Source organism: Larus michahellis, chromosome 2, assembly GCF_964199755.1.
Source record: "Larus michahellis chromosome 2, bLarMic1.1, whole genome shotgun sequence".
Lineage (NCBI taxonomy): Eukaryota > Metazoa > Chordata > Aves > Charadriiformes > Laridae > Larus > Larus michahellis.
Window position 1 is genome coordinate 169436511 of NC_133897.1, and position 24369 is coordinate 169460879.

Genomic DNA, 24369 nt, shown 5'->3' on the forward strand with positions numbered 1-24369 from the left:
AGGGGGAGGACGTGGGTCCCAAACAGCCGCCCTCCAGCTGCTCTGCCCCCCCCGGCCTGGTTGCAGCGCTGGCCTTGGGATCGTAGAACCGGGGAACGGTTTGGGTTGGAAGGGACCTTAAAGGTCAGCCGGTCCCAACCCCCCCGCCACGGAGAGTCGCCACGGCTGCTAAATAACCCTCTGCCCGAGCCACGCGGCCCCGTTCCAACACCAAAGGGGGTCCAACCGCCTGCGTTGGCCCTGCCCGTCCGTCGTCGTTACACCGCGAGGACGCCGTGAAAGGGCCTCCGCGGGAGAGTCCAGCGGAGGCTGCGAGGAGGATGAGGGACGGGAGCATCTCTCTTGCTGAGGAAAGGCTGGGAGACCTGGAGAAGAGAAGGCCGAGAGGGAAGGGGACCTCATCCATCCTGATCCGAAGGGCGGGTGGCAAGAGGACGGGGCCAGACTCTTCTCAGCGGTGGCCGGTGACAGGACGAGGGGCAACGGGCAGAAGCCGGAAGACGGAAAATTCCATCGCGACATTACGTTGAGAGTGACGGACCGCTGGAAGAGGCTTGTGGAGTCACCTCCTCTGGAGATCTTCAAAATCCGCCTGGACGCGATCCCACGCAGCCTGCTCTGGGTGGCCCCGCTCTGGGCAAGGGAAGGTGTGGGGGGGACACGCCGCGAAGGCAGAGCCCCCGTTAGACGAGCTACGGGATTCTCCCAACCCCCGGGGTTTCGGCCGGTCCCCTCGGGACCACCCGTGGCGTGGCGGGGCCACCAGCTCGGCGAACGCGTCCTCTTGATGCGCGCGGGTCACCGGCATCGCGCGGCCACCGTGCCGCCTTGGTGCCGCTTGGCAGCCCCGCGAGCGCGGCCGCCCTCGTCCCGCAGCAAACGGTCGGGCCGCTGAGCATTTGCTGTAGAAGACTTGAAATTGAGGGGGACGGCGGCGTTAAACCCGCGTCTGAGGCGGCGGCGGCAGCGTTCCCCGGGGAAAAGGGGGGCTCGGAAGGGCAGGAGCCCTTCCCCGGAGCTGCCTCTCCACCGGCAAAACCTTCCGGGTCGGCCACGGGGAGGAAGCTCTGCCCTGATTTTTCGGTTTTATCCTCCTGTGGGTTTCCAAACTTGGGGTTTTTTTAAAGGCTATTATTAGTCTTAAGGGCTGGGGGGGGGGACGTGTGGAAAAAAAAAAAAAAGCCTGGAGGAGCCCACAAAGACACCGGACAAAGCAGCGGCGAGCTCAGAGGGCTCGAGAATCCCTTTGCCGGTTCGTTTGTCAGATCCCAGCGGCGAAGAAAAGCCGTTCCCTTGCCCCCGAGTGGAGCGAGGGGAACTGGTGGCTTTTGGGGGGACGGGGATGACACACCGAGCCGTGTCCCCCGTCTGCCGCCGTGCCGGGGCGGGCCCCCTTGTCACCTCGGCAAGGCGAGCCGGAGGGGGACACGTCTCCAGCAGGGAGATGTAATGAGTGGAAACAGGTTGTTAGGCCGGGCGGCGGGGCTGCCAGCAGAGTAGGGTTTTATTTAGACCACGCGTCGGGATAAAAATTTAACGCACCCCAGGCGTCGGCGCAGCAGGTGGGTTAAGGCCGATGAGGGGGGGGGGTTACCCCGTGGCCGTTCCGGTGCTGGCGGCGTCGCTCCCCTGAGCTTGTGGCGCTTGTCCCCCGTCCCCTCGGGGTGTTTTGAAGCCGGGTTTTGGGATGGTTTCCTGCAGATTCCACACACCCCCCCCCCACCGCCGCCGCCACAACCGGGAGCGGACGATCATCGCGCTGCTTTTGTGGCTTTGGGCTCCGGCAGCCAGAACTTGTCTGTTCTCGTCAAGCTCTTTTCCCCCTTAACGACTCCCCGGCCGAGAGGCGCGGGCCCATCCCGGCCAGACCCCGTGCCATAACGCGGGGAGCGCTGAAGGAAACTCGAAGCGACTGGTTGCCTCCCCGGGAAGGAGGCGCAGGAGCCAGAAACAACGGCTCTTCCTCCAAAAGCTTCTGGCCTCCTAAACGGCTTCGGGGACGCAAACCAGAAGCTGCTGAATTACGGCCGGGGCCGCTGCTCCGTCCCCGGAGAGGGGCTGGGGCTAGAGGGGAGGCCCGTTGACCTCCCCAGGCTCCTCTCTGGGGGCTCCTTGTGGCAAGAAAGTGGCTGTTGGGTGAACCATGGGGGCGTGGGAGCCCCCAGACCCTCGGGGTGAGAAGAGCCGGACGGGCGCTAGGAACCAGCAGCTCTTCATAGAGTCACGGAACGGTTTGGGTGGGAAAAGACCTTTAAAGGCCATCGAGTCCCACCACCCTGCCCTGGGCAGGGACATCTTCAACTAGCCCAGGTGGCTCCGAGCCCCCTCCAACCTGGCCTTGAACCCCCCCAGGGATGGGGCAGCCACAGCTTCTCGGGGCAGCCTGGGCCAGGGGCTCACCAGCTTCATCATGGAGAATTTCTGCCTTATTTTTAATCTCAATCTCCCCTCTTTTGGTTTAAAACCCTTCCCCCTCGTCCCGGGGCTCCCCTCCCTGCTCCAGAGTCCCTCCCCAGCTTTCCCGGAGCCCCTTGAGGGCCTGGAAGGGGCTGGAAGGTCTCCGCGGAGCCTTCTCTTCTCCAGGCTGAACCCCCCCAGCTCTCTCAGCCTGTCCTCCCAGCAGAGGGGCTCCAGCCCTCCCGGCATCTCCGGGGCCTCCTCCGGCCCCCGCTCCAACACCTCCGTGTCCTCCCGATGTCCCCAGGGCTGGAGGCAGCACTGCAGGGGGGTCTCCCCGGAGCGGAGCAGGGGGGCAGAATCCCCCCCTCGCCCCCCTGCCCACGCTGCTGGGGATGCAGCCCAGGCTGCGGGGGGGTTTCTGTGCTGCCAGCGCACGGTGCCGGCTCATGGGAACCTTTTCCCCCCCCTCCCCAGCCCCCCCAAGCCCTTCTCTCAGGGCTGCTCTCCATCCCCCCACCCCCAGCCTGGGCTGGCACCGGGGGCTGCCCCCACCCCGGGGCAGGACCCTGCCCTTGGCCCGGTTGGAGCCCAGGAGGTTCACAGGGGGCCACCTCTCCAGCCTGGGCCGGGTCCTGCCTGTCCGTCGCAGCCGGGAGTCCTGGTGTCGTTCCTTGGTTTTGGGGAGCCGGGAGATGGGCTGCCTCACGCCGGCTCCTGCCAGAAATCTCCGGAGGGACAGGGAACGGCGGCGGCGCGTGGTTCTGCTGCCAGCCCCTGCTCCTGCCCCTGCCCCTGCCCTGGGTGGGCTGGCAGCGCCTCCGCGAAGTCACCGCTGATCCACGGAGGGGGAACAGTCTTCCCAAAAAACCACCGGGCTGTGAAATTCCAGCCCCGTCCCGGGAGCTGGGTACGATATCAAAGTAATTTCCTGGACGCGTTTTGAATTCTAAGTCTTCACGGTATTTAAATGCCAAAGAGAGGTGGTAAAGGCGAATACGATAGCTCGGCAGGAAAGGCAGGCTGGAAGACACGGGCGTTTGTCGGAGAGGAAGGAAGTGTCTATAGGACACTGTGGAAAAAAGCAAACCTTGGGAACGAAGGGCTTGAACCATCTGTCCTGTCTCTGGTCGCGCGGGGGCCAACCCCCCCCCCCGGCACCTTGCGCTCTCTCCGGGATTTTTAGCTCTTGCGAAGGAGCGGGAGAGCCCGGGAGGCGAAAACCTCGGCGAGGTCGGAGCAGAGCGGGAATCCCGCGGCCGGCGTGCGGGGGTTTCGCCGAGAACGGTCCCTCCCGAGGAGCCACCCGCGAGCGCCGGGCTGGTGCCGGGAACGTCACCTGTCGGCCCTTGACCGTGACCCGGGAGCTGGTGGGACGTTCCTTGGCCTTCGCCGGCCGCTCTCGTCCGTCGCCGTCTGCCAGGAGGCTTTTTAGTTGCTGTTTTCCTGCGCCGCAAGAAAATAAATCCCGCTGCGGTTTGCTTGGACGGGGTCACAGGTTCACCTGGATGCAGGCTGTGAGTTTCGAGGCTTATGGCGTGCTCTTGCTTTGCGGAAACCGTAGTGGTCCTCAGGATGCTGCAGGAGACGGGTCACCGTCGTGCCAAAGCCGGAGCGCGATTCAGGTTGGGCTCTGGGAGCGGGGGCAGGGGGGCTTGCTGCCAGCGAGGGCGAGACCCCCAGGAATGGGCTGGGAGGACTGGAGATGTACCGGATCGTCGTTCCAGGGGGAGACCGGCTCCGTCTTCTGGGGCTGGACTCTGGTAAACGCCCCGTGCAGTGTGCGGTGATGACTTCTGCTCTCGGGAGAGCGAGCGCGCGGGGACGGGCACGCCGTAGGCAGAGGTACGGCCGTGTATCCGTTCAGCGCTGGTGCTGGAGCCCGTGCGGGGCCGTCACGAAAAAAAAGAGCCTGGTTTTTACTCCAGGCTGCTGGGAGGGATGCTCGAGGTCAGAGGCTTGCTCTCTGGAAGGAGCTCTCTACCCCACCTGGAGCCCTGCGTCCAGCTCTGGAGTCCTCGACATCGGGAGGACACGGAGGTGTTGGAGCGGGGCCGGAGGAGGCCCCGGAGATGCCGGGAGGGCTGGAGCCCCTCTGCTGGGAGGACAGGCTGAGAGAGCTGGGGGGGTTCAGCCTGGAGAAGAGAAGGCTCCAGGGAGACCTTCCAGCCCCTTCCAGGCCCTCAGGGGGCTCCAGGAAAGCTGGGGAGGGACTCTGGAGCAGGGAGGGGAGCCATGGAACGAGGGGGAAGGGTTTTAAACCAAAAGAGGGGAGATTGAGATTAAAAATAAGGCAGAAATTCTCCATGATGAAGCTGGTGAGCCCCTGGCCCAGGTTGCCCGGAGAAGCTGTGGCTGCCCCATCCCTGGAGGGGTTCGAGGCCAGGTTGGCTGGGGCTCGGAGCAACCTGGGCTGGTGGGAGGTGTCCGTGCCCAGGGCAGGGTGGTGGCACTGGGTGGCCTTTGAAGGTCCCTTCCCACCCAAACTGTGCTGTGATTCTATGATAAGTGATGTGCAAGTGTCTCCATTTAGAATCGCGGACCAGTTTGGGTGGGAAGAGACCTTTAAAGGCCATGGAGTCCCACCCCTTGCCCCGGGCAGGGACATCTTCAGCTCTCCCAGGTGGCTCCGAGCCCCGTCCAACCTGGCCTTGAACCCCTCCAGGGATGGGGCAGCCACAGCTTCTCCAGGCAACCTGGGCCAGGGGCTCACCACCCTCGACAGCCAAGAATTTCTTCCTCAGGTCCCATCTGCCCCTCGACTCTTCCAGTTTAAGGCCCTCACCCCTATTGCTACAGACCCTGCTAAAAAGTCTGTCGCCAACGGAGCGATTTTGGGTCCGTCTCGGGCAGAGGAAGAACTTTGCCAGCTTGGAGGGGCCGCCCCGGGCTGCCTCTAGCTGAAAACCGCTTGAAAAACCCCAAACCGGTAAAACCGGGACTCTTACGTATACCGACAGATTGGCGCGGACAGATGGTGGAAGGATACTTCTGCCTGAGGTTTTCTTTAATGAGCAATTAAATTCCTCGTCGTCCCGTTGTCCCGTCATCCGGGGGGCTGCGGGGATGCTGAAAGGAGACTCTGCCAGGCTGGGCTCTTCGGCCGGCGTTCGCCGTCCTGCTTTTCCCTTTGCCGGCGTTGACGGAGCCAGCTCGGTGGCTCCTCCGGGTGGCTTTTGCGGGACAGACTCGGGGCTTCTGCACCGTTTGCCCCAGGGGTCCAGACCCTCCCCCCAGCCCCCCGCCGCTAGCCGTTGCCGTGCCGAGAAGAAAAGCAAACCCGCGTTCTTCTACTTGTCTCCTTCCCCGCTCCTTGTGCCTTTGAGGTGCTCGGCTTCGGCCCTTGCGGATGCTCCGTTTGCGTGAGCGGGTGCTCCGGGCGCTCGTCCCTGGAGGAACCCCGGCCCCGGCTCCCCGTAGAACAAACGAATTTATTACAAAGCCGCCGAAACCTTCAGATGTGGCGTTGACGGGGTGCGCTCTCCGCGCGTGCGGTGGGCCGGTGTTTGTTTTCCGTGGTTAGTCTCGGCTTTGGGCGCGCGGGAGGCGTGTTTGGATGTCCTTCGTTAAGGCAAGCCGGGCTGCTGGAGGAGACGGTGGCCGTGGCAGAGCCCCCAGGGGCTCGGGGAGGGGGCGACGGTCCCTCCAAGCATCGGTCCTTTGTCATCGCAGCTTGGCCCATCCCTAGGAGAATCCCTAGGAGAAGCCAAAAGAGCCGGAACCCGGCTCATAAGCCCAAAGACCTTCGTGTTGAGACGCTCTTCCTACGCGTCGTTTGCTTTGCGTGTGCGGTAACGACATTCCTCTCGCCGGGATCGAAGGCTGAGATTTATCCATGGCTAATATTTGTTTTGTTTTGACAGGATAACGTATGTTTCCCATATGTCGCTCTGTGCTCGCAGCAAAATAATCCCTACCTATAAAATATGAACGCAAAAAAAAACCCCAACCCCTTCCTTCGAGTAGTTCTGGACTCCTTTACTTTTCGGCCTATTGTCTTGGATCGCTTTAATGGCAAACGTCAGGGTGCAAATGGAAGTAGCGGTGAGTTATGGGCTCGTCTCGCTCCCGCTAAAGCCCTCGCATAACTCATCCCGTCCTCGAACGCCCCAACGCCTCCCACGTGTCCCGGCGTTCCCGGGGCCAGCAGTTCCCTCCTCTGCCGCGCCGCCCTGCGACCTGCCGGAACCGAACCGAACCCATCTGAACCCAACCAAACCTAAACTAAACCTACTCCTCTTTCCCTTCCCAGCTGTGCCGTGGAGACGCTGAAGGTGATGCTGGTCCGGGGGGGAAGTGAGGAGGTCGCCAGGGCCGTGGGCAGCGCCGGCGGCTGGGAGCTGATGGCGAGCGCCGAGAGGCACCACGATGGCATCGCCGTGCTGGCCGGGTAAGTCGTTGGCGCCGCGGTTCTCCGGTATCTCCTCTGGCTTCGGGGCGAGGCGAGAGCTGCAGCGCTGCCGGGAGGTGGGAGAGAAGCCCGGAGCAAGCGGGGAGGGGGTGCGCTGTGAGCCGGGGCCGGGGGGCGGTGGGGGGGGGACGGTGCTGCGGTGCATCAAAGCCCGTTGGAGGATCATAGAATCAGAGAATGGTTTGGGGTGGGAAGGGACCTTCAAAGGCCACCCAGTGCCACCCCCTGCCCTGGGCAGGGACATCTCCAACTAGACCCGGTTGCCCAAAGCCCCGTCCAACCTGGCCTTGAACCCCTCCAGGGATGGGGCAGCCACAGCTTCTTGGGGCAACCTGGGCCAGGGGCTCACCAGCTTCATCATGGAGAATTTCTTCCTGATTTTTAATCTCAATCTCCCCTCTTTTGGTTTAAAACCCTTCCCCCTCATCCCGTGGCTCCCCTCCCTGCTCCAGAGTCCCTCCCCAGCTTTCCCAGAGCCCCTTGAGGGCCTGGAAGGGGCTGGAAGGTCTCCGCGGAGCCTTCTCTTCTCCAGGCTGAGTAACAGAATCACAGAAGGGTTTGGGTGGGAAGGGACCTTCAAAGGCCACCCAGTGCCACCCCCTGCCCCGGGCAGGGACACCTCCCACCAGCCCAGGTTGCCCAAGGCCCCCTCCAACCTGGCCTTGAACCCCTCCAGGGATGGGGCAGCCACAACCATCATGGGACTAGCGGTGGGGCTCCGCCGTGCTGCTCACCAGGGCTGGCCGGCTCTGTCCCCAGCTCTGTCCCCAGCTCTGTCCCCAGCTCGCTGGAAACAGCCCTGGTGGGAAGCCCCCAGGGGACACGTTGCGTCCCTGCCAGCGCGGTGGGGCTGGATGGGGCTGGGGGCTGCCGTCGCCCCCGCTGCGACGTCCCCGCCGTCTCACGCCTCCCCGGCCTGTTCCCCCGGCAGCTCTTCAGGCGCGTCGGCCGAACCTTCGCTGCTCTCAGCCGCTTCGCTCTGCTCCCGGCGGGCCTCATGCCTGCTGCCCCCTGCTACCCGAGGCGTGACGGGCACCAAAAGGTCTCGGGGAGGAAATTTTTTTGACCTCCTGCTGCTGCTGAAATGTCCCTGGGGTTGCTCGGGGCATTGCGGCAGCGTCCAGTCCTTCCCTCACGTCTGTGATTGTGGGGGGAGGTGACGAGGCCGAGGGACGGCCGCAGCCCGCGGTCCGGTTCGGTGGAGCCTGGTTCAGCCGGGGACTTCGCCGTCGTCCCTCCACCCAGCGCCGTTAATAGCTCTTGGACGGCTGCGGAGGAGACGAGCGGTTTGGGATTTTCCAGTATTTGCAAAAAAATGCTTTATTGAACCTCCCAAACACTTGAGAGCGTCTCATCCGAAACAAAAACCAGCCCTCCTGGCCACGGTCGGCCGGAGCTGGCTCCTGCCAGGGTGCCCGACACGCTGGTCCTGCCCTGAGCTTCGTCCCTAAGCGATGGAGTGGCAGGAGGGGGGACGACGCCGGGCCAGGGCACATCCTGGATGTCAACGTGCCGGTTCTGCCCGGCAGCGGGACGCGGAGGCGTGGAAGACGGGTGGCTCGGTGGCCCCGCCGCTGCTCACGCACCCTGGGCCGCGCCTGCCCGTCCTGCGGCGCAGGAGGAGGTGGCCCTCGGCAGCGGCCCGTTGTGGCAACCCAATGATGCCCCAGGGCGCGGGGCTCAGTTCCAGCACCCCACAGACCCCCGGGCCCAGGGGTTCCCCAGCTTCCCTGAAGCTCCCCCCAGCCCCGGCCCCGTCCCCCACCGCCGGGGGTTCCAGCGGCCGCTTGTAGCCCCCAGCGTGGGTGACACGTGCCAATTCTGTTTGCAGGGCGATGGCACGCCACGCCGGCCCCCGGCTCCCCCTCATCGTGAAGAACCTCATCCCGACCCTGAACAGCGTCTTCGACAGCCAGAGGATCACCACCACCGCCTTCTTCGCCGAGGTGAGCAAGGGGGTGCCCGGCAAAACGGCCGAGCCGTCTTCCGCTCCCCTCCGCTTTTCCTTGGAGAGCAGCCGGGGATGGCGGGCGAAGCCGCCGTTGCCGCCGCCGCCGCCGCCGCGGGCTCTGCCTCCCGAGACCTTCTCTCTCTCTCGGGAGAAGGGGGCTGGCGGCGAAGGGCTGGCGGGAGTCCGGCTCTGAACGCATCGCCGCCGGTGAGCCAGCAAACCGTATACTCCGTCCTGACGTACCACCCGAAGGAATGAAGTGACTCAAGTCCTTTTCCCCTCGCCGGCCGCCCGGCCAGCAGACTGTAACCGTATCCACCCCCCCCCCCCTCCTTCCCCAACCTGCCCCCCCCCCCCCCCCCTCTTCCCAGTACATACCACCTTAAAGCCCTGGGCCACTGGAGGAGGTTTTTGGTTACATAAAGGAGCACCTTCTGCCAACAACGCGGAGCTCTAGCCCCGCTTATAAACCACCTTTTAAATTCTCAGCTGCTTAAGCAGCCTGGGATTAAGGCACTGTTTTTATTTTCTGTTTGGCTTGCTGAGGAATAGTTGCGGGGGGAGGGAAGCTGCCGGGCCCCCAAGCTCTTGGAGCCCTTCCCAGAATCTGCTTTGGGTTTTTTCGGAGGGCGGTTGGCTCCTCTGCCTCCTTCCAGGGTTTAAAATAGCAGCTTTTTTTTTTTTTTTTTTGCGGAGCTGGAAAAGGGGAAGGAAGCAAATGCCTGTGTCTCCCTCTCGCAAAACTGATGAGGTGAGAGCTCAGTCCCTTTTCTCTCGCCCGTGCCAGCGACGGAGACGACAGAGGGGAAGCGAGGAGGGGAACGGCCACTTTAGTGGCCGTTCCCCTCCTCGCTTCCCCTCTGTCATCTCGGGATGTCCAACCGTGCTCCTCCGACCTCCGTCGGATCCCCCGGGACGGCTGCCGCAGCCTCATCCCACCGAGACGCGGCGGGGGGTCCGTGCCGGCCCCTGGCACCCTCGGGGGCGGCTGGGCCGCCGTCGGTGTTGGTCCGTAGCTACCGGTGTTGGCCCGTGGCTACCGCCCGCCCCGGCTACCCAGCTCCAAGTCTGTGGCTTCACGTGGACCAGGCTCCCCCGGGGCGCTGAGTCTCGTGTCGTGGGGGTCTCTGTCATCCTCGGGGTCCCTCTCCGCGGGTGACGGCGGGCGCAGACCTGGGAGTGGGAGTGGGGGGGGGTGTCCCCCGCCACGACTGGAGCTTGGGGCTCTCCCCGAGAGATGCTAAAACCCCAGAGCAGCTCCGTCAGCACCCGGTCACCCACAAACACCCCTTTGGCGCTGGCTTCCTACCGACCCTCGCCAGCGGTTAAACCTCCTTTCCCGGCAGCGGAGCCTGATCCCTGCAAGGGGGGAGAGCCCGGGCTCCTCGGAGAGCATCCCGCTCCCGGACGTGGCTCTCCCAGCGTCGCGGGGGGCTCGGTGGGGTGGGTCAGCGGGAGAGCGGCCCCGCCGTCTCCCTCCAGCCAGGGCTCCTCCGTCGGAGCGTGCCGGCAGCGAGAGGAGCTGCTGCTAAAAACTCCGGTTCTGCTGCTGCTCAGCTCTCGGGGATGCTCGCGGGGGCTCTGGGTGCCACGGGGGCTCTGGGTGCTGCTCAGGATGCCCCTGGGGCCATGGAGGCTCTGGGTGCCATGGGGGCTCCACGTACCATGGGGCTCTGGGTGCTGCTCAGGATGCTCCTGGGGCCAGGGGGGCTCTGGGTGCCGTAGAGGCTCTGGGTGCTGTGGGGCTCTGGGTGCTGTGGGGCTCTGGGTGCTGCGGGGCTCCGGGTGCTGCTTGGGACGCTCCTAGGGCTGCGGAGTCTCTGGGTGCTGTGGGGTCTCTGGGTGCCAAGGGGCCTCTGGGTGCTGTAGAGGCTCTGGGTGCCGAGGGGTCTTTGGGTGCTGAGGAGTCTCTGGGTGCCATGGGGGCTCCACGTACCGTGGGGCTCTGGGTGCTGCTGGAGATGCTTCTGGGCTGCAGGAGCTCTGGCTGTTGTGGGGCTCTGGGTGCCGTGGGGGCTCTGGGTGCTGCTCAGGACGCTCCTAAGGCTATGGGGGCTCTGGGTGCCGTAGAGGCTCTGGGTGCTGCGGCGGCTCTGGGTGCCATGGGGGCTCCACGTACCATGGGGCTCTGGGTGCTGTGGGGTCTCTGGGTGCTGAGGATCCTCTGGGTGCTGTGGAGGCTCTGGGTGCCGAGGGGGCTCCGGATGCTGAGGGGGCTCCAAGTCCTACAGGGGCTCTGGGTGCTGCTCAGGGTGCTCCCGGGGCCATGGGGGCTCTGGGTGCCATGGAGGCTCTGGGTGCCACGGGAGCTCCACGTACCGTGGGGCTCTGGGTGCTGCTGAGGATGCTCCCGGGGCTGCGGAGTCTCTGGGTGCTGAGTGGTCTCTGGGTGCCAAGGGGCCTCTGGGTGCTGTGGGGTCTCTGGGTGCTGCGGCGGCTCTGGGTGCCATGGGGGCTCCACATACCATGGGGCTCTGGTTGCCTCTTGGGATGCTCCTGGGGCCATGGAGGCTCTGGGTGCCATGGGGGCTCTGGGTGCTGCTCAGGATGCTCCCAAGGCTATGGGGGCTCTGGGTGCTATATAGGCTCTGGGTGCTGTGGGGCTCTGGGTGCTGCTTGGGACGCTCCTGGGGCTGCGGAGTCTCTGGGTGCTGAGGGGTCTCTGGGTGCTGCGGTGGCTCTGGGTGCCACGGGGGCTCCATGTACCGTGGGGCTCTGGGTGCTGCTCAGGCTGCTCCTGGGGCTGCGGAGTCTCTGGGTGCCAAGGGGCCTCTGGGTGCTGTAGAGGCTCTGGGTGCCGAGGGGCCTTCGGATGCCGAGGGGGCTCCAAGTCCTACAGGGGCTCTGGGTGCTGCTCAGGGTGCTCCCGGGGCCATGGGGGCTCTGGGTGCCATGGAGGCTCTGGGTGCCACGGGGGCTCCACGTACCATGGGGCTCTGGGTGCTGCTTGGGATGCTCCCGGGGCTGCGGAGTCTCTGGGTGCCGAGTGGTCACTGGGTGCCGAGGGGTCTCTGGGTGCCATGGGGGCTCCACATACCTTGGGGCTCTGGATGCTGCTTGGGACGCTCCTGGGGCTGCGGAGTCTCTGGGTGCTGTGGGGTCTCTGGGTGCCAAGGGGCCTCTGGGTGCTGTAGAGGCTCTGGGTGCCGAGGGGTCTTTGGGTGCTGAGGAGTCTCTGGGTGCCATGGGGGCTCCACGTACCGTGGGGCTCTGGGTGCTGCTGGAGATGCTTCTGGGCTGCAGGAGCTCTGGCTGTTGTGGGGCTCTGGGTGCCGTGGGGGCTCTGGGTGCTGCTCAGGACGCTCCTAAGGCTATGGGGGCTCTGGGTGCCGTAGAGGCTCTGGGTGCCGCGGCGGCTCTGGGTGCCATGGGGGCTCCACGTACCATGGGGCTCTGGGTGCTGTGGGGTCTCTGGGTGCTGAGGATCCTCTGGGTGCTGTGGAGGCTCTGGGTGCCGAGGGGGCTCCGGATGCTGAGGGGGCTCCAAGTCCTACAGGGGCTCTGGGTGCTGCTCAGGGTGCTCCCGGGGCCATGGGGGCTCTGGGTGCCGAGTGGTCACTGGGTGCCGAGGGGTCTCTGGGTGCCATGGGGGCTCCACATACCTTGGGGCTCTGGATGCTGCTTGGGATGCTCCTGGGGCTGCGGGGTCTCTGGGTGCTGTGGGGTCTCTGGGTGCCAAGGGGCCTCTGGGTGCTGTAGAGGCTCTGGGTGCCGAGGGGTCTTTGGGTGCTGAGGAGTCTCTGGGTGCCATGGGGGCTCCACGTACCGTGGGGCTCTGGGTGCTGCTGGAGATGCTTCTGGGCTGCAGGAGCTCTGGCTGTTGTGGGGCTCTGGGTGCCGTGGGGGCTCTGGGTGCTGCTCAGGACGCTCCTAAGGCTATGGGGGCTCTGGGTGCCGTAGAGGCTCTGGGTGCCGCGGCGGCTCTGGGTGCCATGGGGGCTCCACGTACCATGGGGCTCTGGGTGCTGTGGGGTCTCTGGGTGCTGAGGATCCTCTGGGTGCTGTGGAGGCTCTGGGTGCCGAGGGGGCTCCGGATGCTGAGGGGGCTCCAAGTCCTACAGGGGCTCTGGGTGCTGCTCAGGGTGCTCCCGGGGCCATGGGGGCTCTGGGTGCCATGGAGGCTCTGGGTGCCACGGGGGCTCCACATACCTTGGGGCTCTGGGTGCTGCTTGGGATGCTCCCGGGGCTGCGGAGTCTCTGGGTGCCAAGTGGTCACTGGGTGCCGAGGGGCCTCTGGGTGCTGTGGGGTCTCTGGGTGCTGCGGCGGCTCTGGGTGCCATGGGGGCTCCACGTACCATGGGGCTCTGGTTGCCTCTTGGGATGCTCCTGGGGCCATGGAGGCTCTGGGTGCCATGGGGGCTCTGGGTGCTGCTCAGGATGCTCCCAAGGCTATGGGGGCTCTGGGTGCTATATAGGCTCTGGGTGCTGTGGGGCTCTGGGTGCTGCTTGGGACGCTCCTGGGGCTGCGGAGTCTCTGGGTGCTGAGGGGTCTCTGGGTGCTGCGGTGGCTCTGGGTGCCACGGGGGCTCCATGTACCGTGGGGCTCTGGGTGCTGCTCAGGCTGCTCCTGGGGCTGCGGAGTCTCTGGGTGCCAAGGGGCCTCTGGGTGCTGTAGAGGCTCTGGGTGCCGAGGGGCCTTCGGATGCCGAGGGGGCTCCAAGTCCTACAGGGGCTCTGGGTGCTGCTCAGGGTGCTCCCGGGGCCATGGGGGCTCTGGGTGCCATGGAGGCTCTGGGTGCCACGGGGGCTCCACGTACCATGGGGCTCTGGGTGCTGCTTGGGATGCTCCCGGGGCTGCGGAGTCTCTGGGTGCCGAGTGGTCACTGGGTGCCGAGGGGTCTCTGGGTGCCATGGGGGCTCCACATACCTTGGGGCTCTGGATGCTGCTTGGGACGCTCCTGGGGCTGCGGAGTCTCTGGGTGCTGTGGGGTCTCTGGGTGCCAAGGGGCCTCTGGGTGCTGTAGAGGCTCTGGGTGCCGAGGGGTCTTTGGGTGCTGAGGAGTCTCTGGGTGCCATGGGGGCTCCACGTACCGTGGGGCTCTGGGTGCTGCTGGAGATGCTTCTGGGCTGCAGGAGCTCTGGCTGTTGTGGGGCTCTGGGTGCCAAGGGGGCTTTGGATGCCGAGGGGGCTCCAAGTCCTACAGGGGCTCTGGGTGCTGCTCAGGGTGCTCCCAGGGCCATGGGGGCTCTGGGTGCCATGGAGGCTCTGGGTGCCACGGGAGCTCCACGTACCGTGGGGCTCTGGGTGCTGCTGAGGATGCTCCCGAGGCTGCGGAGTCTCTGGGTGCCGAGGGGTCTCTGGGTGCTGAGTGGTCTCTGGATGCTGAGGGGTCTCTGGGTGCTGCGGCGGCTCTGGGTGCCATGGGGGCTCCACGTACCATGGGGCTCTGGGTGCTGCTCGGGGTGCTCCCGGGGCCATGGGGGCCCTGGGTGCCATGGGAGCTCCATGTACCGTGGAGCTTTGGGTGCTGCTGAGGATGCTCCCGGCACCACGGGGACTCCCTGGGTGCTCTGGGGGCTCTGGGTGCCGCGGGGGCTCTGGGTGCCGTGGGGGTTCTGGGTGCCCAGGGGGCTCTGGCTGTCGCAGGGGCTCCGGGTGCCATGGGGGCTCCAGGTGCCCAGGGGGCTCTGGGTGCCATGGGGGCGGCGGGTGCCCCTTCACCGCTCTGGAAGAGCAGCTGGCAGTTGCCACTGGCCACACTCCGCAGGCCCAGGGGACGCATTGGGGTTCTTCATCCCTGTAAATCCCGACCTCCTCATAGCCCCCCCGCATCTCACCCCCGCCCCCGGCCACCTCACGGGGCGGCGGGGGGTGGCGAGGATGTAGCTTTTGTGTAGGTTTTGTGGCTTTCTCCCGGCTGTCGGGGCTCACCCGGGCTTTCCCCTTCTTCCCAGCTTGGGATCTTCGGTTTTCTTGATTTACACGTCAGGAATTATCGCAGGTTCCTCCAATCCAAGCGCCTTTCCCGGGGGTGCGGGGGCTGAGGGCTCCCCCAGCCCTGTCTCCGGCTGGAGAGAGAGGGCCTGAGGGGAGCCGGGGAGCGAGCCGGGTTCTGTCGGGTCTCTTCCCTCGTGTGATAAGATCATCCAAAAGGCAGCCATCGTCTCCCTCCTGGTCCGCGGGGCCCCCGTCCCGTCGACGCTGAGGTTCTCTTCTGCTTTAGCTCCTCAATAGCAACGTGGTGAACGACCTGATCCTGCTGGAGACCATGATGGATAACATGACGGGGAGGCAGAAGGACGCCTGCACGTTGGTGCGGATGCTGGCACTCCGGGGACTCGGCAACATCGCCTCCGGCTCCCCCGAAAAGGTGAGAGGGAACCCCGCGCTGCTCGGCCCGAGAGTCCTGGCCGGGGCTGGGTGGGAGAAGGGAGGACGTAGGCGTCGGGAGATGCTGCTTGTCGAAAGGCAGGAGAATCCGCCACCTCCTCGCCCTGCTGACGGCACCTCCAAAAGGTGGTGTGGCCTCCAGAGGAGGCCCCGGAGATGCCGGGAGGGCTGGAGCCCCTCTGCTGGGAGGACAGGCTGAGAGAGCTGGGGGGGTTCAGCCTGGAGAAGAGAAGGTTCCGCGGAGACCTTCCAGCCCCTTCCAGGCCCTCAAGGGGCTCCGGGAAAGCTGGGGAGGGACTCTGGAGCAGGGAGGGGAGCCACGGGACGAGGGGGAAGGGTTTTAAACCAAAAGAGGGGAGATTGAGATTAAAAATAAGGCAGAAATTCTCCACGATGAAGCTGGTGAGCCCCTGGCCCAGGTTGCCCAGAGAAGCTGTGGCTGCCCCATCCCTGGAGGGGTTCAAGGCCAGGTTGGACGGGGCTTTGGGCAACCTGGGCTAGTTGAAGATGTTCCTGCCCAGGGCAGGGGGTGGCACCGAGTGGCCTTTGACGGTCCCTTCCCACCCAAACCATTCCGTGATTCCATGATCCTCGGTGTCAACGAGGCAAGGTCTCCGGCTCGCGCAGCCCGGAGCCCCGGCGCAGGGGCTCTGACGGGGCTACGCCGGCACAACGGTACTTTTAATAGCTACGTATATTTTATAATCCGCCTCCCAGACCTCGCTGAGGATGCTCCCGATCTGTCAGGGCAGCCCGGAGCGATGCCGGCCCAGCGACGAGTCTGGGAGGACTCCGGGACTCCTGCCGTCCCGGGTGGCTCAGGGACAGCCGTCCGTCTGTCCCTCACGTGCCCCTTCCCAGCCGGGCTCCGCAAGGCGCGCGGGGCAGTTCGCGAAGCCGAGGGCTGGGGATGAAGCGACGGTAGACTTCCCGGGGCTTTACACAAACTTAATTTCCCCCCTTTGCCGTGCGTACGCCGGGCCGTAATTACACCGTGAAATACTGCGTCGACGGTTCCAGCGGGAGGGGAACCGGTGGCTGCGGTTACCGCGTGCGACGGCTGGCCTGCGCCCAGGACGCTTTGCCGGCGGCGGTCGTAATTTAAGTCACAATTTAAATCCCTTTCTAGCTCTTCCCGGCTGGAAGCGCGGCGTGGGGCAGCGGCCGGCAGCAGGGGCACCCAGGGGACGCGTCCCCCGGCCAGCCCCGCTGCCAGGCTGGCCCCCGCGGGGACCGCATTTCTCGGCGCTTCCCTTGCAGGTGAGGAAGCACGGGGCCAAGCTCCTGGCCTCCATGGTCAACGGCATGGATGACAAAGACGACCCCCACAACCTGGTTGCCCTGGAGGCCATGTCCAGCCTCTCCAAGCTCCTGGATCACCTGGAGGAAAGGGACATCCAGTCCATGCTCCTCCACATCGCCATCAGGATCCGACCCTTCTTCGACAGCGTAAGGCCCTGCGCCAGGGAGGCCGAGCTCCTGCTTTCGCCGACGTCTCTGAACCGGCTCGTTTGGCGAGCCGGAACTTAATTAACGGAGGGGAGGTGCGGGGGGAAGAGCAGGAATTTACTGGGATGCCAAGGGGGCACGTCCCGGGGCTGGGGGCCGGAGGTCGGGCTGCAGAGGGACGCACGGTGCGGTGGGAAAGGGGAGGTGCCCGTTGGCGTTAGTCCGCTTGGACCTCGACTCCGACGGGGCGTTAGCAGGAAGGTCTGGGTGCGGGGCTGGGTTACGTGGGTGCCCCGGGGTGGGAAGGGACCTTAACCCCTGCCATGGCCAGGGACACCTCCCGCTAGCCCAAATCCCTCTGTGGGCGTCTGCTCCGAGGGGGGAGTGTGTGTGGGGGGGTCTCGTTGCCTTTCGCACACTCTGTTCATCCCCAAAACCCCTCCGCCGTCACCGCGGGGATTCTGGATGCTCCTCCTGCTCGGCTTCCGGCTCCCTGGGCTCCGGTCTCCTCCTCTGCTCCTGCACGGAGCTGCCGCGGTCCCACCGGGAGCATCCCGCCGGGATTATCCCTCCCTGCTCCGGCTTTTGGGGGTCAGGGGGGTGTGTGTGTGTGTGTGTCTCATCTTCTCCTCTGCTCCCTCTGGCCTGAGCAGAACTGCGGCTCCCTCCCCAGCTGTGGGCGACTTCTTCTGCCCTTTGGAAGAGCCGGAGGGTGCAGGACGGAGACACCCCCCCCCCCCCCGCCCCCGTCCCCGAGCTCGGTCCCCAGCGGCTCCTGGCTGCTCCCTGCCAGCTGGTGGGGACTCGGGGCCAGTGGGAGCAAACGGGGGCGATGGTGGTCGAAATTTGGGATGAAGAAGTGGGGGGAGGCTGTGGTTTTGTGGAGTCGTTAGACGACACCGAGCCGTGGGGGGGGGTGACGCGGCTGGGGGGACGGGATGTCACCCGGAGGGACCCGGCACAGGCTGGAGAGGTGGCCCCGCGTGAACCTCCTGGGCTCCAACCGGGCCAAGGGCAGGGTCCTGCCCCGGGGTGGGGGCAGCCCCCGGTGCCAGAGAGAAGGGCTTGGGGGGGCTTGGGGGAGGGGGGAAACGCTGCCCATGGGCCGGCACCGTGCGCTGGCAGCACAGAAAGTCTCCAGAGAGACCTTGGAGCCCCTTCCAGTCCCTCAGGGGGCTCCGGGAAAGCTGGGGAGGGACTCTGGAGCAGGGAGGGGAGCCACGGGACGAGGGGGAAGGGTTTTAAACCAAAAGAGGGGAGATTGAGATTAAAAATAAGGCAGAAATTCTCCATGATGAAGCTGGTGAGCCCCTGGCCCAGGTTGCCCCGAGAAGCTGTGGCTGCCCCATCCCTGGAGGGGTTCAAGGCCAGGTTGGACGGGGCTTTGGGCAACCTGGGCTAGTTGAAGATGTCCCTGCCCAGGGCAGGGGGTGGCACTGGGTGGCCTCTGCAGGTCCCTTCCCACCCCAAACCATTCCGTGATTAGGTGGGAGTGAGCCTGACCCAACACAGCCTGACCTCAGCCCCTGGAGGGGGTTGGAGTGGGGGGGGTTGATATTTCCTGGTGAAGGATCATCTAAAATGGGTTTCACAAAGAAACCAAGCGGAAAAAAAAAAAAAAAGAGGTGCGTTCCTGCAGCTGGGGGTCTGGGGACAGCCTGGGAAGGTGCCGAGGGTCGGGGACAGCCGGCGGCGTGTCCTCACTCCTCCGCTGCCCCTCCGGCCCGAGACGCGAGGTGGTGGGCGGTGGGACAGGCCCTTCCAGCGCGTCCCCCGAGGTGGGAGATGCCCCAGGGTAGGTGGGATCCCTCTGAGCCCTCCTCGTCCCCTCTGCCCGCAGGAGCAGCCGGACCTCCGCCGGTCCTCCATCGTCCTCTTCGGCAACCTCACCAAGTTCAGCCAAGGCAACTGCGAAGTCTTCTTCGAGCAGATCCTCAACGGGCTGGTGACGCTGCTGCTGCACCTCCAGGACCCGAAGCCGGAGGTGGTCAAAGTGAGTGCCCCGCCGTCCGTGCTGCCTCCTCGGCCTCGGCCTGGGGGTCCCGCGCGGCGCTGAGCTCCCCGGCCTCCCCCTGTCTCTGCCCCCAGGCCTGCAAGTTCGCTCTGCGCATGTGTGGCCCCAACATGGGCTGCGATGGCCTCTGCGACATGTTCCTCAACCACCTGCGGGAGGACAGGAGCCTGCACTACGGGGAGTTCATGAACAACGTCTGCAAACACCTGGTGAGGGGCTACCGGAGCCGGCAACGCCGGTGCTGGTGCTGCCCGTGGGGCTCGCGGCAGCCCGGTGGGATTTGTGTGGGGTCGGTTGGTCCGGAAGGTCCTTTGGGTGATAGAATCATGGAATGGTTTGGGCGGGAAGGGACCTTAAAGGCCACTGAGTCCCACCCCCCGCCCTGGGCAGGGACATCTTCAACTAGACCTGGTTGCCCAACGCCCCGTCCAACCTGGCCTTGAACCCCTCCAGGGATGGGGCAGCCACAGCTTCTCTGGGCAACCTGGGCCAGGGGCTCACCAGCTTCATCATGGAGAATTTCTGCCTTATTTTTAATCTCAGTCTCCCCTCTTTTGGTTTAAAACCCTTCCCCCTCGTCCCGTGGCTCCCCTCCCTGCTCCAGAGTCCCTCCCCAGCTTTCCCGGAGCCCCTTGAGGGCCTGGAAGGGGCTGGAAGGTCTCCCCGGAGCCTTCTCTTCTCCAGGCTGAACCCCCCCAGCTCTCTCAGCCTGTCCTCCCAGCAGAGGGGCTCCAGCCCTCCCGGCATCTCCGGGGCCTCCTCCGGCCCCTGCTCCGACACCTCCGTGTCTCTCCTGTGCTGAGGGCTCCAGAGCCCAACGCAGGGTCCGTCCCCTGCGCCCATACAGGGCAAGTCCCCCCACCACCCCCCAACCCCAGGTGGGTTCCTGGGGTGACCACCTCAGGAGCTCCCCAAGGAGTTCCCCAAGGAGCTCCGGGCTTCCAGGAGGTGGTGCCAGCGCCGCAGGCAGCCTGTCCCATCTCCTGCGTGACTTCCTCGGCGGCTCGCTCTCTCTCCTAGATGCAGAGCTACCCAGAGATGCTGAACCGCCTGATCTTGACCAACCTCTTCTACTTCAAGAGCAACTGGGTGGACATCCGAGCAGCGGCGCCCATGTTCATCGGTAAGCCGGCCCCTGCTCCCTCCCCGGCTCCTCCGCCTTCGCGTGGGGTCTTCTCTCCAGAAGGGCGGGTGGCCTTGTCATCCTGGGCGTGCTTTTTGGTCGCCCCTCTGCCGGGATGGCGCTGGGACGGGCAGGGCCGCCGGCAACGCCAGGTCATCTGGCGGCTCCGTGTCCTGCAGGACACCCCCCTGCGCCTCGCTGCGCCGGGACCTGGGGACGGACACAGGCGCGATGTCCCCAGGTGGTGCCAGCACCCCGGGAACGTCTCTCCGGCCGCTTGCCGCTAACGCTGGCCGGGTGCGGGACGTCTGCGGTGCAGCCTGGGCCGGTGGAAGGTGGCCCTGCCCGGGGCAGGGGGGTCGGACTCCATGATCTTCGAGGTCCCTTCCCACCCAAACCAGTCTTTGGTTCTGGGCTTTAGGACAAGTCGCCGGAGCTGCTGGCGGCAGAAACGCTGGCGGGCGTCACCCTGGGGCGCACGTCGGGGCATTGGGCGTCCAACAGCCGTGGTGGTCCTCGCCCGAGCGGCTGTTGCGGGGTCGGTGCAGGGACAAGTGACCTGGCGGAGGGACGAGTGCCCCCGGTGCCGCGCCACCGTTCCCCGTCTCCTCGGTTGCGGGGCTCCTCGGCGGGTTCCAGACCGAGAATTCCTGACTCCGGAATTTTCTTCCTCAGGCTTCCTCGTGCTGCACGTGGACGAAGACCAGTGCCAACAAGTGGACCTGGACCAGCTCATTTCGGGTGAGCGCCGGTGGCCGTCGCCGCTGGGGAAGTGGGGGGGGGACTCGCCTCTTGCCCCGTGGGATGGGGCTCCCCCGGCGCTGCCGTGCCCGAGGCTCCCGTTGGGGACAACCTCCCCCGGGGGTGGCTTTAGGCCATCGCGGGGGGACGAGGCCGCGACGGGATGAGGCTGCGACGACGGGATCCCGCTCCCTCCCGGCGCAGCCAGTGCGGCGAGATCCATCCTTGCCCTAAGGCAGCCGCTGGGGTGAGAGAAGCCGGGGCCGGGGGTGGCAGGGGAGGGGGACGGGACACAGGGAATGTCCCCAACCTCCTGGCCAGCCCGGGAAGCCAGAGCTGTGGCCAGGACGAGCCCGGTCGCCGCGGGCAGCTGACAGGGGGGAAGCCAAGGTGTCGCGAGGGCAACGAGCCCATCGGCGGCGTGGGGATGCTGCCGCGGCCGGAGCTCTCCCGGGAGCGGGGCTCTGCCGGTGGGTGCCAAGAGGACACCCCCCACCCCCCCCCCCCCACCTCCCCGAGCCCCGCGGCCAGGCTGCACCGAAACCACGTCGTGGGGGGCCGCGGGGGCATTTGCGGTGGCTCAGCGTAGAGCAGGAGGGGACTCGCAGGGCCGGTTCGTAACGCGTTCGCCGTTAAAAGGCAGAGTTAAAGGCTCGTTACGAAGGGGCTAATAAAAAGTCGGCTTGAAGCTGGTGGCATTTTGGAGCGGGGTTAAGTAATTTTCCTGGATTTCAGGGATTTTTTCCCTGTCACCGGTGACCTCATAGTATAGAGTAATGCATGGAAACTTTTGGGTTGTTCCAAGGGAGCTTAAAAAACACTAAAAAAGGAAAAACTATCTTTCCGTTGGCTCCCTGAGCCCTTCCAGAAGAAAAGAGGCCTGTCTGTTTGAAACAAGTGAAAGATAATCCGCCCGCGTGTGAGTAATCGCTGGAGCGAGCAGGCCGGGATTGGGTTGCGCGAGCTTCCCGTGTTGAGTGGCTCGGGGATCCGGGGCGGGGGGGGGGTTGATCCGGGGGGTTCCGGGGGTGGGGGGGGAAGACGACGACGACAGGGTTTTACGACGTCGCAGCCTTCCCCGGGACACCCCGACGAGGCACCGGGGATGCTGCGCCCGGGGGATAGAAATCAGGGGATCCGGGCTCGCCGCGGGAGCCGGGATGGTGGCGGTGGGGAGGGGGGGAGCGGGGCGGGGGGGGGGAGGCGAGGGCTCTCCTGCGCCGGGTAAACAAGCTACTGGAAAAATATTAGGATATTTTTTTTACTGCTAGGAAAAACTACCTGGATTGTTTTCTTACTACCGGGAGCCGTTCCAGGCATTAGGAAATCGCGCTGATAGGGGAGGCTTGGCCCGGCCGGCGTCTGCGCGGCCCCGCCGGGGGGGGGCCTCCGCTCCCCCCACCCCACACACACACACCTTCTTGACCCCGGACCCCCACGCTGGGGTCCTTTCCCTCCCCGACCCCCAGCTTCAGCCCCGGTGCCCCAGGGACCCCTCGGTCCCAGCCCCCCCGCAGCCGCGGTGGCGTCGTGGCATCGGTGCCGTGGCGGGGTGGGGGGGTCCGGGGTTTGGGGGGGGGGAGCAAAAAGGGGCGAGGGCTGTTCTCCCCTGGGTGTTTGATGGGGCTGGAGCAATGGTGTGTGTGTGTGGGGGGGGGACGCTGGCGGAGGGGCCCGGCGTCCCTGGAGCGGAGTTTCTCCTTCTTTATGGGACGGAGCGAAGCCAGGACGCGGCTCGGCCGCGGGCACGGTCCCAGCCTGGGACAAGGAGGACGGGGGGGTGGGGGGGTGTGGGTGGCCACGGCCCCGCAGCCCCCCCCCGCAACCCACCGCATCCACCCCCCACCCGCGCCCCCACCAACACGTCGGTGCTCTGCTCCTTCCAGCTCTGAACCTGCTGCTGAAGGACCCCGTCCCCTCCGTCCGTGTGAAGGTGGCGGAGACGCTGGGCCGCCTCGTCAGGATCCTGTGAGCCCCGGGACAAGCCCGGCTCCACCGCAGCAATAGTCGGGTCGGTTCCCCGGCCACGAGGAGCCCCGCGGCCACGGCCACGTCTTCCTGCATCCAGCATTCCCCCCTATCGCCACCACCACCGCCGCCGCGGCGGCACCATCGTCTTCCTCGGCTCGCGGGAGCCTGCCCAGCATCTCCGCCATCCCTCCCATCCAGCGCCGGCTCGGCCCGGCTGTGGCACGGCGGCGGCCGGGGGCCACGGTGGGCACAGGGTCCCTCTCGGCGGGCTGCCGCGCGGGGGCCCGGTTGGCTTATGGGGTGAAGGTCCCGGGCAAGGGGCCTCGGTGGCCCGGAGCCGCGAGCAGGCAACGCCCCCGGGCTCTCCGTCCGCATGGATCCCGCTCAGCGGGGAGCAGGACGCAGCCTGAGCTCCCCCCCTCCATGCCCCTCGTCCCACTCTGCTGCTCCCCGATGGTGAAGGTGGCGGGGGGGGGGTCCTGTCCGTCCCCCCCCCTCCCCCCGGCTCCGGGGCCCTACTCGGTGAATGTGACCGTCCTCTCGACACACGTGTACATAAACGTATTTTTAAATAAAGCTCTTTGCTCCACACGACTTGTGGTGGGGTGAAAGCTGCGGGGGCGGGGGGGGGGGGGGGGGGCGAAGCAGAGCCCCCGGTTTGAGCCGGGTCGCAGCGGGGGGGAGGGAGCAGCAGGGTGGAAACTGCCCCCCCCCCCGGCTGCGATGGGATCCCCTTCGGAGGAAGGTGCCGGGTCTCTTCTGCCCACCTTGCCAAAGGGGAAGCCCAGCTCCGGCCCCGGCTCTACCTGTGGGGGTCACGGAGTCATGGAATGGGTTGGGTGGGAAGGGACCTGCAGAGGCCACCCAGTGCCACCCCCTGCCCCGGGCAGGGACATCTTCAACTAGACCTGGTTGCCCAAAGCCCCGTCCAACCTGGCCTTGAACCCCTCCAGGGATGGGGCAGCCACAGCTTCTCTGGGCAACCCGGGCCAGGGGCTCACCAGCTTCATCGTGGAGAATTTCTGCCTTATTTTTAATCTCAATCTCCCCTCTTTCGGTTTAAAACCCGTCCCCCTCGTCCCGTGGCTCCCCTCCCTGCTCCAGAGTCCCTCCCCAGCTTTCCCGGAGCCCCTTGAGGGACTGGAAGGAAGGTCTCCCCCGACTCCGAGGTGGTATAGGGCAGCTGGGGCCGGACCGGTGCCTCTGTGGGTGTTTCCTGCGCAAGCAGAGGCAGCCGAGGGAGGGGTGGGGGGGTGGCAGCGGCCCCACAGCATCCCCTGGCACCATCGTCCCGGCACTGCCCCTCCTCAGCACTCAGCAGTGACACCTGGACCTTGCGTCCAGCAGGGCTCGGGTGTCAGTAGGGTTCAGAGTGAACAAGAAGAGCTGCTGTTCGAGGCAGGAGCGATCCGTGCCCGGCACTGGTGGGGCGGGGGGGAGGGTGTTGGGGGGCGGTGGAGAGGCCGCGTGGGGGGTCTGTGGCAGGAGGCGTCCCGCGAGCTCTTGGCCCTGGCACGGTGCAGCCGGTGCCCGTGGGCTCCATCGCTCCCTCAACTGCCTCTGCACCGCGGGAGGGGGGCCGGGGGGGGGGCGCAGGCGGCTGCTGGGCCATTCCCATGGGACAGCCCCAGGAGGGGCAGGGAATCGGGCTACAGCAGGGTTGGGGCCATGCCAGACCCCCCCCTTCCCCAGCCTCAGGGGACAAGTGGGGGACGCCCCATCTCCCTCCACCCCCCCCCCGCCCCCCCTCCTTCGACTCGTGAAGCGGAAGCCCTGGGTGGGCTCTTCGCCAGCCCTGGCCCACGGCCCCACTCCGGGACAAGCCCAGGCGAGGCGGGTCCCCGCAGCGGGGGGGTCCCGTGGGGTGCTGTGTCCCGGCACCCCCCCAGCCACGTGGGTGCGTGGCTCAGGGAAGCTCCCGGCCGGATCCCTCCAGGGAAGGGCCAGTTCCCGTGGCCGCTGTGGCCCACGGCCGGCGCTG

At 66.1% G+C, this 24369-nt stretch overlaps 1 protein-coding gene across 13 annotated transcripts in view; it reads left to right on the forward strand.

Moving 5' to 3' along the window:
- Positions 1–22977, forward strand: part of MROH1 (maestro heat like repeat family member 1) — a 77960-nt gene extending 54983 nt beyond the window's left edge. For 6 of the 13 annotated variants that reach the window (XM_074578044.1, XM_074578049.1, XM_074578051.1 and 3 more), the window contains 10 exons: positions 6650–6787; positions 8640–8754; positions 14924–15070; positions 16351–16539; positions 18380–18532; positions 18628–18762; positions 19574–19676; positions 20352–20417; positions 21277–21336; positions 22304–22977. In XM_074578044.1, the coding sequence (XP_074434145.1) occupies positions 6650–6787; positions 8640–8754; positions 14924–15070; positions 16351–16539; positions 18380–18532; positions 18628–18762; positions 19574–19676; positions 20352–20417; positions 21277–21336; positions 22304–22389 (1192 nt within the window). In that variant the 3' untranslated portion in view covers positions 22390–22977. Of the gene's footprint in view, positions 1–6649; positions 6788–8639; positions 8755–9455; positions 9511–14923; positions 15071–16350; positions 16540–18379; positions 18533–18627; positions 18763–19573; positions 19677–20351; positions 20418–21276; positions 21337–21688; positions 21738–22303 lie in introns of those variants that run through there. The other 7 variants (XM_074578047.1, XM_074578054.1, XM_074578056.1 and 4 more) reach the window with 4 other exon arrangements.
- The last annotated feature ends 1392 nt before the right edge of the window (positions 22978–24369 follow it).